We start from the raw sequence: 17,337 nt of genomic DNA on the forward strand, positions 1-17,337 counted from the left end.
TCTTCAAAGAATTCAGTCAGGTTCATAAGGCACAATCTGCCCTAGACAGAATCATGCTGACTATCCCACATCAGATTATGCTTCTCCAAATGCTCATAAATACTGCATCTTATGAGCTTCTCCAACAACTCGCCCTCCACTGAAGTAAGAACCACTGGTCTGTAATTTCCTGAATTATCTCTACTCCGTCTCTTGAAAAGGGAACAATGTCTTCTAATCCTCTGGTACGTTTCCTCTCCCTGTTGATGCGCAAAGATCATCGCCAGAGGCTCAGCAATTTCCTCCCTCATTTCCCACAGTAGCCTAGGATATATCTCCAGTTGAGTACCCCCAAATTGAGTTGAAATTGTAAAATTGTGATGCCAAAGCTCACATTGAGAGGAGATCATGCAGAAACATGTAAAATTAAATAGCAGAGCAGGCTCGACGGGCCAGATGGCCGACTCCTGCTCCTATTTCTTATGTTCTTATGTTCTCACCACAGACTAAAATCTCTCTTGAAATATTGTCCTTCACCCATTGATGTCTTTTGCAAATATTTTCACAGGTTTGAAATGGCAGAACACTTGTGTATGAGAATCTCAAACATAAAAACACATCAGTTTTGCTGACGTGACTCTGTCTGGATATTTAAGGAGTGACCAGATATTTTCTCGCAACACCAACACATCTTTTGTTGATCCTTGGAGGGGAAGAAGTATCTCATTCCAGCTGGTAATGTATTCTGTCTCTGAAATGAAGCTTTCTGTTTTAACTCAGTGAAATCCACTGGAGCTGGGAGCTGAGAACACACCAGCATTTGTTCACTGGAGATCAGTTCTTCAACTGCATTGACTGTACAAGGGATTCAAACGTCTGACTTTCTGAATTGCCAGAGAATTGATTGCAGTGAGATATCATTCCCCTTCTCTCAGTGTGGGAAGGGATTCACTCACGGGCTACCCACAGACACACCAGTGAGTTCACCGTGGGGAGAGGCCATTCACCCGCTCTGTGTGAGGGAGGGGAACCACTCGGTCATCCAGTCTGAAGATACCTCAGCAAGTTCACAGCATAGTGAGATGCTCCACCTGTTCTGCAAGCAGGAAGCCATTCTGCTATTGATGCTAAAGATATATCAGAAAATTCACCAGTGAGAGGACATCGACCTGCTCGGATGGTGGGAAGCCATTCATGCACTCAACCACACCACAGTGACACCAGCGACTTCACACCGGGAAGAAGCCATTCACCTGTCTGAATGTGGGAAAGGGTTCACTCAATCATCTCATCTGAATGAACATCAGCGAGTCCACACTGAAAAGATGCCGTTCACCTGCTCAGACTGTGGGAAGGGATTCACTCAGTCAAATCAACTGCTACAACATCAGTTAGTTCACACTGGAGAGAAGCCATTCACCTGCTCAGACTGTGGGAAGGGATTCACTCAGTCGTCCAACCTACAGAGACACCAGCGACTTCACACTGGGGAGAAGCCATTCACATGCTCTGAATGTGGGAAAGGATTCACCCAGTCATCGCAACTGAAGAACCATCAGCGAGTTCACACTGGGGAGAAGCCGTTCACTTGCTCTGAATGTGGGAAGAGATTCACTCAGTCGTCCAACCTACAGAGTCACCAGCAAGTTCACACTGGGGAGAAGCCTTTCACATGCTCAGAATGTGGGAAAGGATTCACCCAGTCATCTCGACTGAAGGAGCATCAGCGAGTTCACACTGGGGAGAAGCCGTTCACCTGCGCTGAATGTGGGAAGGGATTTGCTCGGTCATCTGAACTGAAGTTACATCAGCGAGTGCACACAGGGGAGAGGCCTGTCACCTGCCCAGACTGTGGAAAGGGATTCACTCACTCGTCCAACCTACTGAGTCACCAGCGAGTTCACACTGGGGAGAAGCCGTTCACTTGCTCTGAATGTGGGAAGAGATTCACTCAGTCAGCTCAACTGAAGGATCATCAGCGAGTCCACACTGGGGAGAGGCCGTTCACCTGCTCAGAATGTGGGAAGAGATTCACTCGCTTGTCCACATTACATAGGCACCAGCGAGTTCACACCGGGGAGAGGCCATTCACCTGCTCAGACTGTGGGAAAGAATTCATTCAGTCAAATCACCTGCTACAACATCAGCGAATCCACACTGGGGAGAAGCCATTCACTTGCTTTGAATGTGGGAAGGTATTTGCTTGGTCATCTGAACTGAAGATACATCAGCGAGTTCACACTGGGGAGAGGCCATTCACCTGCTCAGACTGTGGAAAGGGATTCACTCAGTCATCCAGCCTACAGAGTCACCAGCGAATTCACACTGGGGAGAAGCCATTCACCTGCTCAGACTGTGGGAAGAGATTCACTCGCTCGTCCAATCTACAGAGTCACCAGCGAGTTCACACTGGGGAGAAGCCATTCACCTGCTCAGACTGTGGGAAGGGATTCACTCGCTCGTCCACCCTACAGAGTCACCAGCGAATTCACACTGGGGAGAAGCCATTCACCTGCTCTGAATGTGGGAAGGGATTCACTTGGCAATCTCAACTGAAGGAGCATCAGCCAGTCCACACTGGGGAGAGGCCGTTCACCTGCTCTGAATGTGGGAAGGGATTTGCTCGGTCATCTGATCTGAAGTTACATCAGCGGGTTCACACTAGGGAGAGGCCATTCACCTGCTCAGACTGTGGAAAGGGATTCACTGACTCGTCCAACCTACACAGACACCAGCGAGTTCACACTGGGGAGAAGCCTTTCATATGCTCTGAATGTGCAAAGGGATTCACCCAGTCATCCAAACTTGTGAGGCACTACCGAATTCACACCAGGGAGAAACTGTTCTCCTGCTCAGATTGTTGGAAGGAATTCACTCAGTCATCTGACATTAAAATACATCAGCGAATTCACACTGGGGGATGCCACTCACCTGTTCTGAATGTAGGAAAGGATTCACTCAGACATCCCAAATAAGACTATAAGATATAGGAGGCCATTCGGCCTTTCGAGTCTGCTCCGCTATTCAGTCATGGGCTGAAATCCAGGGAATGCAGCCCAAGAGCTGCCAGACACTTCTCGTACGGTAACCCTTTCTTTCCTGGAATCCTGGACTCATTCTTGTGAATCCTTTCTGAACCCTCTCCAAAGTCAGTATATCCTTTCTAAAATAAGGAGCCCAAAACTGCACACAATACTCCAAGTGTTGTCTCACCAGAGCCTTATAAAGCCTCAACATCACATCCCTGCTCTTATATTCTATACCTCTAGAAATGAATGCCAACATTGCATTCGCCTTCTTCACCACCGACTCAATCTACAGGTTAGCATTTAAGGTATCCTGCACAAGAACCTCCAAGTTCCTTTGCATCTCTGCATTTTGAATTCTCTCCCACTATAAATAATCGTCTGTCTGTTTATTTCTTCCACCAAAGTGCATGAACACACACTTTCCAACATTGTACTTCATTGGCTAGTTCTTTGCCCATTCCCCTAATCTATCTAAATCTCTCTGCGGGCTCTTTGTTTCCTCAGCACTACCCGCTCCTCCACTTATCTTTGTATCATCAGCAAATTTAGCCACAAATCCATTAATCCCATAGTCAAAATCATTGACATACAGCGTAAAAAGCAGTGTTCCAAACACCGACCGCTGTGGAACTCTGGCAGCCAGCCAGAGTAGGATCCCATTAATCCCACTCTGTTTTCTGTTGATCAGCCAATGCTCCACCCATGCTAGTAACTTCCCTGTAATTCCATGGGCTCTTATCTTGCTAAGCAGCCTCATGTGCAGCGCCTTGTCAAAGGCCTTCTGAAAATCCAAGTACACCACATCAACGGCATCTCCTTTGTCTACCCTGCTTGTAATTTCCTCAAAGAATTGCCGTAGATTAGTCAGGCAGGATTTTTTTGTTAGGCTTTGGCCTACCTTGTCATGTGCCTCCCGGTACTTCATAATCTCGTCCCAAACAATCGATCCCAACAACTTCCCACCACGGATGTCAGGCTAACAGGTCTATAGTTTCCTTTCTGCTGCCTCCCACCCTTCTTACGTAGTGGAGTAACATTTGCAATTTTCCAGTCATCCAGTACAATGCCAGAATCTGTCAATTCTTGAAGGATTGTTGTTAATGCCTCCACAACCTCTCCAGCTATTTCCTTCAGAACCGGAGGGTGCATTCCATCAGGTCCGGGAGATTTATCCACTTTCAGACCATTCAGCTTCCTGAGCAACTTCTCAGTCGTAATTTTTACTGCACATACTTCACTTCCCTGGCACTCTTGAATGTCCGCTATACTGTAGATGTCTTCCACTGTGAAGACTGATGCAAAATACGCATTCAGTTCCTCGGCCATCTCTGTGTCTCTCATTACAATATCTCCAGCATCGTTTTCTATTGTTCCTATGTCTACCCTCAACTGTTTTTTTACCTCTTATATACTTAAAAATGATTTTAGGATCTTCTTTGACATTAGTCACTAGCTTCCTTTCGTAATCCATCTGTTCCTTCCCAATGACCTTCTTAGTTTCCTTCTGCAAGTTTTTAAAATCTTCCCAATTATATCTTCCCACTAGCTTTGGCTTCCTTGTTGCCCTCTCCTTTGCTTTTACTTTGGCTCTGACTTCACTTGTCAGCCACAGTAGTGTCCTCCTTCCATTCGAAAATTCCTTCTTGTTTAGAACATACATATCTGTCTTGCACTTCCCACGTTTTTCGCAGAAACTCCAGCCATTGCTGCTCTGCTGTCCTTCCCGCAAGTGTCCCTTTCCAGTCAACTTTGGCCAGTTCCTCTCTCATGCCATTGTAATTTCCGTTATTCCACTGAAATACCAAACATTGGAATTTAGTTTCTCCTTCAGAAATTTTAGAGTGAACTCAATCATGTTGTGATCACTGTTCCCCAAGCGTTCCTTAACCTTAAATTCTCTTATCACCTCTGGATCATTGCACAACACCCAATTCAGGGCAACCGATCTGCTAGTGGGCTCAACACAAGCTGTTCTAAAAAGCCATCCCTTAGACATTTTACAAACACTCTCTCTTGACGTCCAGTACTGACCTGGTTTTCCCAATCCACTTTCATGTTAAAATCCCCACGTTTATCATGACTTTGCCCTTCCGACACGCCTCTTCTATCTGCTGCTGTAATTTGCAATCCACATCCGGACTGCAGTTTGGAGACCTGTTTACAGCTGCCATTAGGGTCCTTTTACCCTTGCCATTTCTTACCTCCAACCATAGAGACTCTACACCTTCTGATCCTCTATCATCACTTTCTAATGATGCAATATTATTTCTTATACAGAGGGTCACACCACCCCCTCTGCCTACTAACCTATCTTTCTGATACACCATATAACCTTGGATGTTCAGCTCCCAATGGCAGCCATTCTTTAACCAAGTTTCAGAAATATCCAGAACAGCATACTTGCCAATCTGTAGCTGAATTTCAAGATCATCCATTTTATTTCTTATGCTGTGTGCATTCAAGTATATCACTTTCAGTCCAGTTTTGAATGAACATCAGTGTGTAAACAGTGGGGAGAAACTGTACAACTGCTCAGACTGCGGGAAGGAATTCACTCAGTCATCGCAATTGAATGAACATCATGAGTGTGCACTGAGTAGAAACCCTGTTCTTCTCTTCTGACTGGGAATGAATTCACACTTACATCTCGCCTGCCTACACACCAGACTTTTCAGCAGTGAGAGGACGTTGACCTGCTCAGACTGTGGGAAGGCATTCACACACTTATCCACACTGCAGAGACAGTGGTGCGTTCAAACTGTGGTGAGGGAGGTGATGTGCTCTGAACGTGGGATGGGTTTCAATCAGTCATTCATCCTTGTGTCACCCTACTGAGCTTTGACCCATCGCTAAGCGGAGAGATCAGAAGCTTGAGAGGACGAAATTCACTCGGGTTCGCCAGTCGAGTATTAAAGGCAGTGGTTCAGGGCAGGTTATTTTTGAGCTTTCAGCAGTGGCCAATCAGCATTCAGGATGGACTATCAAAAATATATTAATGTTAGGCAGGAGCAAGTGGCGCGGTCATTGTTGGAGTGGACAGAGTTGGAGCGGAGACGTTGAGACTTCAGCGAGGAGAGAATTCAGTCAGAGAAGGCAAAATCATCATGGAGCTAGAATTTTTATCTGAACGTTTGCTTAGTTAGAACAGTGGAGATGCCAGGCAGGAGAGTGGAAAGGCAAACAACAGGAATTCTGCAGATGCTGGAAATTCAAGCAACTTTGATGTGTGTTGTTAGGAGAGTGGAAAGCTTCTCTTGCGGGATGTGGGAATGCAGAGGACCCTCCTGGTTAACTGCAGCTGTGAGAAGGGCATCCAGCTGCAGATCCGAACAATCCACATTAACGAGATGGAGCTGGAACTGCGTGAACTCCAGATCATTTGGGAGGCTGCAGGGGTGATAGTTAGGACATATAGAGAGGCAGTTGCAACCAAGGTGCACGACACAGGAAACTGGATGACAGTTGGGAAGGGGAAAGGGGGAAACTGCGAGTGCAGTGTACCCCTGTATCCATCCCCCTGAACAACACATATATCACTTTAGGTACTGTTGGAGACGGTGGGATGACCAAGGAAAGGAAAGTCACAGTAGTAGGGTCTCTGGCGCTTAGTCTGGCTCTGAGACTGAGAAGGGAAGGGTAGGAAGAGGCGAGCTGTGGTCGTAAGTGATTCGTTAGTTAAAGGAACTGAATGGATCTTCTGTGGGTGGGAATGAGGTTCCAGGATGGTATGTTGTCTCCCGTGTGCTGGGGTTTGGGACATTTCGGGTCGAGCGCACAGCATTCCTCAGGAGGGTGAACAGTGAAAGTCGTGGTCCATCTGGGTACCAATGATATGGGCTGGTAGAGTAACGAGGTTCTGCAAAGGGAGTGAGGTGCTAAGTTAAAGAGCAGCTCGTCCACGGCTGTGATCTCAGGTCTGTCATCTGTGCCACGTGTAAGGAATAGGAAGAATATACAGTTTAACATATGGCTAAGTAGTTGGTGCAGGAGGGAGGGCATAAGATTATTGGATCATTAGAACCCTCAAGGATTGCTGTATGCACAGGAGTATGAGTGTGTTGGGGGAGAGGGGACATCATTGATGGAGGGTGAAGTGGGCAGGCAGGTCTCTCTCACACACAAACACATGCAGTGGAGTGTGAGGGTGGGCAGTGAAAAGGGAAAAGGAGAATGAGGAGGATGGAGTTAGGGCTCCTTCACAAAGCCCCAAACTCACCCAACACTCCCCCTCTGGAATTGGTACCATTCTCTACCCTAGTTTGGGGGTGAGCATTGAGCTGCTTTGCCAACAAGAACATTAATTGTTCAGTCGCAGCTAGTTAACACACTTTGATAATAAACCTATGTTGAACTTGAATATTGAAGTGTGTTGTTTGAGAAACATGTACTGAAGAGAAATGGTCTCAGTGAAGGTCTGAGAGTGGAAAACGAACCGATGTTCAGCCCCACTGCTTCATGCCAGCCAAGAACCCCCGTCTGAGTGTGTCCCATCTCTCTGTGCTTGACACGTCTCACTCTAAAGTTTCCTCTTTCTGTACCATTTACAGTGTCTTTTATTTTCCTTTTCAACCCCATTCTCCTCCCTTCTCCCCATAACCTTTGATGTCTTTACTAATCAATCACCGATCAAGCTCTGTTTTAAATAAACCTGATGACTTGGCTTCTGAGCCATCTGTGGCAATGAATTCCACAGGTCCCTCATTTCTCTAAATGTATGCTCTGTGATATTAGACATTTTGACCCAGAAGGTTAAAACTGGCAGCTATCTACTCTATCTATATCTCTTGTAATCTGATCAAGCTCTATCAGCTCACCCTGAGCCTCCTCCACTGCAGAGAAAACAGCCCGAGTTTGTCCGAGCTCTCCTTACACAGTAGCTCGTGCCTCTAATCCAGACAACAACCTTTTCACTTTGTCTTCTTACCAACAATTAACTCAGAGTGTAGCAATCATAAGAGCATTTGTTTTTACTTGCAGCAAGGGAAGACTAGCACTGCACAAGAGCTGGTATTAGCTGTTGTCCAAAAAAAAACAAGCCAGTACACTTACTCCTTCAGACACAAGTCAAGGAACAGGGTGCATACTTTTTTTTTGCTGAATCAGCTTATTTGGCATTTTTCCAGTAACACAGCCACGGGTCTGTGGTCAAGTGCACAGGTAACGTCAGCATCATGTTGCACGATAATTATTAGCAAAGTACTCTGATACAATACAGGTTCCAGCTTGTTGCAGACAAAAACACCATTTTGGTACGACAAGTGAAGTACATTTCCACAGTGGTGGAGAAGTATTCTTACACTCCTTGCCCTCCGTGAAAAGCCTTCCAACCCGACACCTCTCCCCATTTCTGTTAACAGCCCCGATCCTTGCAGCTGTCACCATCTGTGAAAACACTTCTAACCCTACACCCATCACCATTGTGTAAACCGGCCTGACCCCTACGCCACTCTCCATCCATGTCAAACCCTCCAGCATCCACCCAGGCGCATTCAGGTGACCTGAGAAAGACACCAACCGTGGCAGGCGCCATGACTCACAGGACACAGTCACGCTCGCTGACTTTTAAAACAAAGCAACTACCAATTTGCATGGTGATCTTCACTAAACCCCTTCCTGCCTTTACCGTCCTCCCGCTTTCCACAACGATTCCATTCATCCCTTCCCGCTGATCTCCCTTGAACATATCCTAGCAAGCGAGGGAAGTTCTACACTTTCCTATTTGCTTACCTCCCATAGCCACTTCTTGATCACAAACAGTCCTTCCAGATGAGGCAACACTTCACCTGAGGGTCTGTCAGGTTGATCTACTGTATCTGATGCTCCCAGTGCAGCCGCCTGTACATCAATGAGACCCAATGTAGATCGGGAGTCCACTTTGTCAAGTACATTCGGTCTGTTCCACTTGTAAGCAAAAGCGCCAGGAGGGAGATCAACGTGGAGGGATTGATGGAGAAGGGAGTCGCGTCAGGTGCGATCCCTGCGGAAAGCAGAAGATAAAGGGGTGGGTGGAGGGAATAATGTGTTTGGTGGTAGAATCCCGTTGGAGGTGGCGGAGGTTTCGGACAAGAGGAACCCTATCCTTAGTATGTTAGATGGAATACTGGGTAAGAGCAGACGTGCGTGAAATGGAAATATGCGGTTGGAGGCTGCGTTGATAGTGGAGGATGGGAAGCCCCCGTCTTTGATAAAGAAGGAGATCTCCTTCGTTCTAGAATTGAAAGCCTCATCCTGAGAGCAGATGCTGTGGACACGGATTAATTGAGTGAACGGGATGGCGTGTTTTCAAGCAGCAGGGTGGGACGAGGTTTCATCTAGGTAGCTGCTAGAGTCCGTGGGTTTGCAATGGACATAGGTGGATCAGCTGTCTCCGGAGATAGGGACAGTCAGATGGAGAAAGTGAAGGGAAATGTCGGAAATGGACTTCTAAGCGGAGTTTTGCATCCTATCGATGTCCCACTGTAAACTCTAACAGCCCTCCACACTATCCACTACACCCGAAACATTTCTCTCATCAGCAAATTCACTGACCCATCCCTCCACTTCCTTATTCATGTCATTGATCAACGTCACAAAGAGAAGTGGTCCCAGAACAGATCCCTGAGCCACACCCCTGGTCACTGATCTCCATGCAGAATATGACCCACCTACAACTACTCGTTGCTTCCTGTGGGCAAGCCAGTTCTGGATCTGCACAGCCAAGCCCCTTGGATCCCATGCCTACTTCCTTTCTCAATAAGACTTGCATGGGGTACCTTATGAAATGCCTTGCTGAAATCCATATACATAACATCTACTGCTCTATATTGATCAATGTGTTTCATCACATCCTCAAACAATTCAATCTGGCTCATAAGGCAAAACCATGCGAAGTCTTTCTAATCATATTATGCCACTCAGGATCATCTCCATCAACGTACCAACCACAGAAGTAAGACTCAGTGCTTTATAATTTCCTGGGCTATCTCTACTCCCTTTCTTGAATAGGCGAACAACATCTCCAACCCTCCAATCCTCAGGAACCTCTCTCGTCCCATTTATGATGCAAATATCATCGCCAGACGCTCAGTAATCTCCTCCCTCGCCTCCCACAGTAGCCTGGGGTATATCTTGTCTGGTTCCGGTGACCTATCCAACTTGATGCTTCCCAGCACATCCTCTTTCTTAATGTCTATGATCTCAAGCTTTTCAGTGCTGTAAGTCATCCCTACAATTACTACGATCCTTTTCCATAGTGGAGAGAAGGAGGATGAGAGGAGACATGATAGAGGTGTACAAGATAATAAGAGGAATAGATAGAGTGGATAGCCAGCGCCTCTTCTCCAGGGCACCACTGCTCAATACAAGAGGACATGGCTTTAAGGTAAGGGGTGGGAAGTTCAAGGGGGATATTGGAGGAAGGTTTTTTTACTCAGAGAGTGGTTGGTGTGTGGAATGCACTGCCTGAGTCAGTGGTGGAGGCAGACACACTAGTGAAGTTTAAGAGACTACTAGACAGGTATATGGAGGAATCTAAGGTGGGGGCTTATATGGGAGGCAGGGTTTGAGGGACGGCACAACATTGTGGGCTGAAGGCCTGTACTGTGCTGTACTATTCTATGTTCTATGAATACTGAAGCAAAATATTCAATAAGTACGTCCGCTATCTCTTTTGTTCCATACACCTTTTTCCACTGTCACTCTTCATTGGTCCTCTTCTCTCATATCTTATTATCTTGCTCTTCACATTCTTGTAGAATGCCTTGGGGTTTTCCTTAATCCTGCTCTCCAAGGCCTTCTCATAGCCTCGTAAGGCTCTCCTAATTTCATTCTTAATCTCCTTCCTGCTAGCCTTATAATTTTGTCAATCTCTAGCATTACCTAGTTTTTTGAACCCTTTGTAAGCTTTTCGTTTCTTCCTGACTAGATTTTAGGCAGACTTTGTGCACCATGATTCCTGTTCCCTACCATCCTTTCCCTGTCTCATTGGAACGCACCTATGCAGAACGCCACGCAAATATCACCAGAGAACCTCTGTTCCCCAAATTATGCTTCCAAGTTCCTGCCAGATAGCTTCATATTTCCGCTCATACCAATTACATGCTTTCTTAACTTGTCTGTTCCTATCCCTCCTCAATGATATGGTAAAGGAGATAGAATTTGGATTACTATCTCCAAAATGCTCTCTCACTGAGAGACCTGACACCTGACCAGGTACATTTCCCAATACCAGATCAAATACAGTCTCTTCTCTTGTAGGCTTATCTACATATTGTGTCAGGAAACATTCCTGAACGCATGTAACAAACTCCACTACATTTAAATCCTTTGCACTCGGGAGATGCCAATCAATATTGGGGAAATTAAGAATCTTCCATCACGACAACCCTGTTATATTGCACCCCTGTTATTATTGTTTTGTATGAATTTAAGAAGGCTATTATTAATGCAGGTCGGACGTCTCCAGGAAGGGATGATATATGTGTTTGTATGACCAGACATATAAAAGGGTAAATACGATAGGTGGAGTGGACTTTGGCTTTCAAGAGATATTGAGGCCCTAGTTATGAAGGGAAAAAATACGGAGGTGCATAGCAGGTATAGACAGGTAGCAACATATGAAATGCAAGAGAACACTTAAGAAAGAAACTAGAGGTCTAAAAGAAGACACAAGGTTCCCATAGCAGACAAGGTAAACGATAATCCGATGCGATTCTATAGATAGGTTAAGAACAAAATAATTACAGAATGATAATCCATGGGTGGAGATGGGGGTGATTTTAATTTTCTTTTTTGCAATGTATTTACTCATTTACTCAGAAGGCTGACTCAGAGTTGGTAGACGTGAGACAATAGAGCAGCCCGGTCACTGGCCCTACAGTATACAGGTTACAGGCAAGGAAGTGTTGCTGTCATCAGGCAAATTAGAGTGGATAAATCCACAGGACCTGACAAGGTGTTTACTCAAACCCTGTGGAAGGCTAGTGAGAAATTGTGGGAGCCCTAGCAGAGATATTTCAAAGTTCACAGTAAATTTATTCTGAAAGTACTTACATGTTATGATATACAAAACTGAGACTCATTTTGTTATGGGCATACTCATCAAATCTATAGAATAGTAACTATAATGGATCAAAGAAAGATCAATCAGAGTACAAAAGACATCAAACCGTGTAAATGCAAATATAAATAAATAGCAATAAATAACGAGAGATGAGATGATGAGATAGAGAGTCCTTCTTGTGGGGAAGTGAAGTTCAGTGTCGGTGTTATCTTTTAACCAAGAACCTGATCGTTGAGGATACTAACTGTTCTTGAACCTGGTGGTCTGAGTCCTAAAGTTCTTGTACCTTCTACTTGATGGCTCCAGCAGGACTTGGGTAATGGGGATTTCTATTGCTTTATGCTGCTTTTTCCTGCTATAGTGTTTCATGTAGATGTGCTCAATGGCTGGGAGTGCTTTACCTGTGATGTACTGGGTCAACTCCGCTAATATTTGTATAAACTTCCCTTCAAAGTCATTGGTGTTTCCATATCAGGCTGTGTTGCAGCCAGTTAATATACTCACCACTGCACATCTGTGGAAGTCCTTGGCAGCGGGTGAGGTGCCGAACGATTGGAGGATAGCTAATGTTATTCCATTATTTAAGAAAGGCTCTAAAGTAAGCTGGAACATTATCGGCCGGTTATACTGACATCAGTAGAGGGTAATTTATTGGGTGGCATTCTCAGCAACCGAATATATAAGTACAGTGGATTCTGGGCAATGGGCCATCGGTTAATCAGGGTACCTGCTTGTCTGGGACAACTCTTAAAGAACGGAAGATAATCAAGAAAATGGCTGGGAATTCCTTGGTCTATTTTGGGACACTGCCACTCAATTGGGACAGAAGACGGATAACGGACAGTTTCTAACTAGCGTCAGTCATGTGCCCTTTTGTGGCCGTCAGAAACGACACCGTGCACAGATCAAGCAGTTTTAAAATAGCATCCGTTGCGTATGCATGTGTTATGTTATTCATTAGTGCCAACGGAAACCGAATTAAAAATCAGTATTTTACTTACTTCTACTGCGGGTGCAGGTCGATAAATAGGCGGGTAAATATTTCAGTATGGACTAAATGGGCCGAAGGTTTTGATTATGTGCTATACTCTTCTATAAAACAATAACTGCAATTCTAATCAATTGACTACATATGCTCTCTTACAGTCTCACTACACGCTGAATCTACATGTATACCAAATCTCCTGTCCTCTGCCCTAACACGCTGCTTCCCATTTCCCGGCCAAATTAGTTTAAACTCCCGCCAACAACTCCAGCAAACCTGCACGCAAAGATATTACCCTTTCTATACTTCTCCTCATACAGTATACCTCTATCAAATCTCCTCTCTACGTTCTGTATTCACAGGAATAAATTCCTAACCTATTCAATCTTTCCTTATAAATCAAATCCCCTAGACCCGGCAACATTCTTGTAAATATCTTCTGCACTTCTTCAACCCCATTTTGTAACTTTACTGTACGTAGGTGATTAAACCTGCACATAATACCCCAAATTAGGCCTCACCAATATTTTATATATCTTCAAAATAACATCCCATCTCCTGTAAACAATACTTCGCTTTATGATGGCCAATATGTCAAAAGTTTTCTTTACGGCTGTTCCTAACTGTGACTGAATTATCGAACTGTATTCCTTGAAGCGGACAACGTAGTCTATCATGTAATCCTCTGGTACCTCACCTGTCGCTAGGGATGATTGAAATATCTCTGCTAGTTTCCTGGCAACTTGACTCCACTGAGTCTGATGGCTCCTTGCCACACCCAGGGGATTTAATCCAATTTAATTTGCCACAGGACTACAAACACCTCCTCCTCTTTAATCTGTGTGGGGTCCATGAAGTCGATATCTCTTTGCCTCACTTTTGTAGACTCTGTGTCGGACTCCCGAATAAATAAAGTTGCAAAGAAAATATTTCAAATCTCGGCCATCCATTATCACCGTTATGGTCTTCCAGAGGACCACTGTTGTCCTTTGCAGGTTGCTGAAATATTCTCTTTTACTTTTTATATTCCACAAGCACCCTGTTTGTTCCTACCTGCTATGGACTAACTGTTCTGGCATTCTGGTTCCCACCACCGAAAGTTTAGTTTAAACCCCTGCATGCAGTACTAGCACACCTGGGCTATTAGTCACCTTCTCGATTAGCAGCAGACCCTATCTCCTGTGCGGAGCCACATTTACAGGAAAAGAGCCCAATGATCCATACACATTATGCCCCTCCCCCCCGCTACACTAACACCCGAGCCACGTGTTAGACTGTATAACCTGCCTACCTGTGGCTTCTGTGTCATAAAGTACGGGTAACAATCTTGATATCATAATCCTGGAGATCCTGTCCTTTAAATTACTACCTACCTCCCCGAACCCCACCGTGCAAGGGCCATTTGGATTCAGAATTGGCTTGCCCGTAAAGGGCAAGATACTAGTTGCTGGGATTTATTCTGGCTGAAATTTTGCAATGTTTCAGAGGAATCCATACTAGGCGATCGAGAGCCCTGTATTATTCCACAATAATGTGAAGGAGGGTTCGTGTTCGACTCCAAATCCTTCCAGTACGCGAATGGACTGAACGTGGTGATGTAGCAGTGATCAGGAATTGCAAGAGACAAAATTGGTGGTCCAGAATATTGGAATGGTTGTCATGTGTGGAGCCAAAACAGATGAGGGCGAGTTTTTTTCTGCAGCTTCAGTTACTCAGGAGACAGTGAGGCAAAGCGGCATCAACTTCATGGACACTCCACAGATTACAGAGGAGAACCTCAGTTATACGGGAAGACTGAATAGCTCAGGATTTTATTGCTTGCAACATAGACGATTGAGAGCAGTTTTGATGGATGTGTACTCATTTATGAGAGGTATAGTCTGCGTAAATGCAAGTAAGCTTTTATTTTCACTGGGACTACAACCAAACGTCATAGGTTAATGGTGAAAGTTGGAAAGTTTAAGGGTAACACGATGGGAAACATCTTGCTTCAGTGTAAGAGTTGGAACGGGCTGCCAGCACACGTGGTGCACGAAAGCTGGGTTTCAACGTTTAAGCGAAGTTTGGATCGGTACATTGCTGGTTTTAATATGGAGGGCTCTGGTCCTGGTGCAGGTCGATGGGATAAGGTAGTTTTAATGTTTCAGTATGGCTTTTGTGGGCGTAAGGGCCAGTTTCTGTGTTCTACGTTTCTATCACTCTATAATTCTAACTTATGTCTCTAATTTGGCCGTAATTTTCTGAATGGTTATTAATACTTTCAATAGTACTGACGGGGGATTCACTGTTTAGGAGGACAGGCCACAAAGACTATGGACGAGAATGAGACTTGGAAAGGGATGGTTAATCTCACGTGCCAAGGTCAGAGGCATCTTGGACCGAAGACATAGTATTCCTCAGGGAGTGCATGTAGACCAGAGGTCGGAGTTACAAGTGACGAGAAAGTGTGACAGGGGAAAAATGTATCTATTGATCACAACTCTACAAGTTTCCAGATAATTTTGCAGAATGAGTTATGTATTTGATCCTTGGATTGCAATTAAGATTGGAAAAAGCCCAATGTTGATGTCATCTGAAGAGTTCGGGCTGGTGTGTATTACTTTCGTATGCTTTGCTACGCGGAAAACTTTCAAGAGTGAAATACTGAGAGTGCACAGTTTTGTATGTGCTTGTTACAAAATCTTGATTTTAGAGGGATATTGAGGTCCTGGTTAAGAAGAAGAAAGAGAAGCATATCAGGCATCGGCATTTAGGATGAAATTAGTCACTTGAGTAGTGTAAGAAATGCGTGCAATGCTGAAGAGAAAATTCGGTGCGGCTAAAAGAAAGCGTAAACTTTCCAGGATAAGGTGAAGAGAATCTGAAGAGCAAAATTATTGTAAGGGACAGAAATGGTGCACTTGACAATCAGACTAGTCATCTATAGATTGAGGTAACCAAGCCAGTGAAGGCCTAAAAATGTTTTGCATCTGTATTTGCTTGTAGGACAGACAAATGGACAGAGGAATGGGCCGAAACGGTAGTGAGGAACATACACAGATTACGGAGGGCGGGATGTTTGCTACCTTTTGGCAAATTCGAGCGGGTGAATGCTCAGGTCCTGACAGGATGGCGAGTGCAGGAATTGTTGACGCCTTGGTAGAGGTAGTTAAAATGTACTTAGCCACGGGTGCGGTGCTGGGGGTTAGCTTTCAAGATAGTCTCTAAGAATACGCCGGGAAATTAGAGGCGAGTGAGCCTGATGTCAGTCCCGGTTAACCAATAGGAAGACTTTCTTAGGGATTAGTCAGGGACAGGATATATAAGTTTTTAAATTTCAACTATAGTGTTAAACTGGATTTGCAGATGACACCTGGATTCAGAGCGTAGTGGACAACAAGGTTGTCAAACCTTGCGACGTGAGTGGAGCAATTGGATAAATGGGCTGAAAAATGGATTTCAGACAAGTGTGAGGCGGTGCAGATTTAGGGAATGTGGCCCATCCAGTTTTTACGATCCATTTTCTCTCTCGGTCCCCTTCTCCTGCCTGCTTCCCATATCTCTTCATGCCCCGACTAATCAAGAATCTATCAAACTCTGCCTTAAATCTACCCTGTGATTTCGCCTCCACAGTTGCCTGTGGTAAAAAAAAAATCCACGGATTCACCACTTTCCGGCTAAAGTAATTCCTCTTTATTTCTCTTCTGAAATTACAGTGCTCCATTCTGAGGCTGCGTCCTCTGGTCTTACACTCTCCCACCTTCACATCCACTCTGTCGAGACATTTCACCATTTGATAGGTTTGAACGAGGTCACCGCTCACTGTTCTGAATTCCAGTGGGTAGAGGCCCATAGCCATCAAACCATCTTCATATGACAATAGAGTCATTTCGGTGAACCTCCTTTGAACCCACTGCAATGTCAAAATCCTTAAAAAGAAAAGGGGTGCTAAACTACTCTCAATGCTCTGTGAGACCTCACCAGTAAAGCCTCCATATTCCATCCCTCCTTTTATATTCAAGTCCTCTCAAACTGCTTACCTCACCACTGACTCAAACTGCAAAGTAACCTTTAAGGAAACAAGCGATTCCAACACGGAACCCTGTGGAACACTACATCTCACCAGCGAACGACCAGAAAAGGCTCTGTTTCTTCCCACTCTTTTCCTCCTGGCAATCAGCCACGCCTTTATCCATGCGACATTCATATCTACCATTTTCCCAAGAAACCCTCGCCCCAAATAATAACAGCCTCACACACTTCTAACCCTTGACACTCCTGAGCTTTTGGCATACTGCTAGTGTCATCAACTGTGAAGCATGAAG

The 17,337-nt window shown here is 45.0% G+C and overlaps 1 protein-coding gene across 1 annotated transcript; it reads left to right on the forward strand.

Annotated features, from left to right (window-relative positions):
* The first annotated feature begins 1,136 nt into the window (after positions 1–1,136).
* LOC140196929 (uncharacterized) lies at positions 1,137–8,988 on the forward strand. Its single transcript, XM_072256872.1, has one exon. The coding sequence runs from the start codon at positions 1,305–1,307 to the stop codon at positions 2,952–2,954; it is 1,650 nt and encodes a 549-aa protein (XP_072112973.1). The 5' UTR covers positions 1,137–1,304; the 3' UTR covers positions 2,955–8,988.
* The last annotated feature ends 8,349 nt before the right edge of the window (positions 8,989–17,337 follow it).

The sequence above is a fragment of the Mobula birostris genome, chromosome 4, assembly GCF_030028105.1.
Source record: "Mobula birostris isolate sMobBir1 chromosome 4, sMobBir1.hap1, whole genome shotgun sequence".
Lineage (NCBI taxonomy): Eukaryota > Metazoa > Chordata > Chondrichthyes > Myliobatiformes > Myliobatidae > Mobula > Mobula birostris.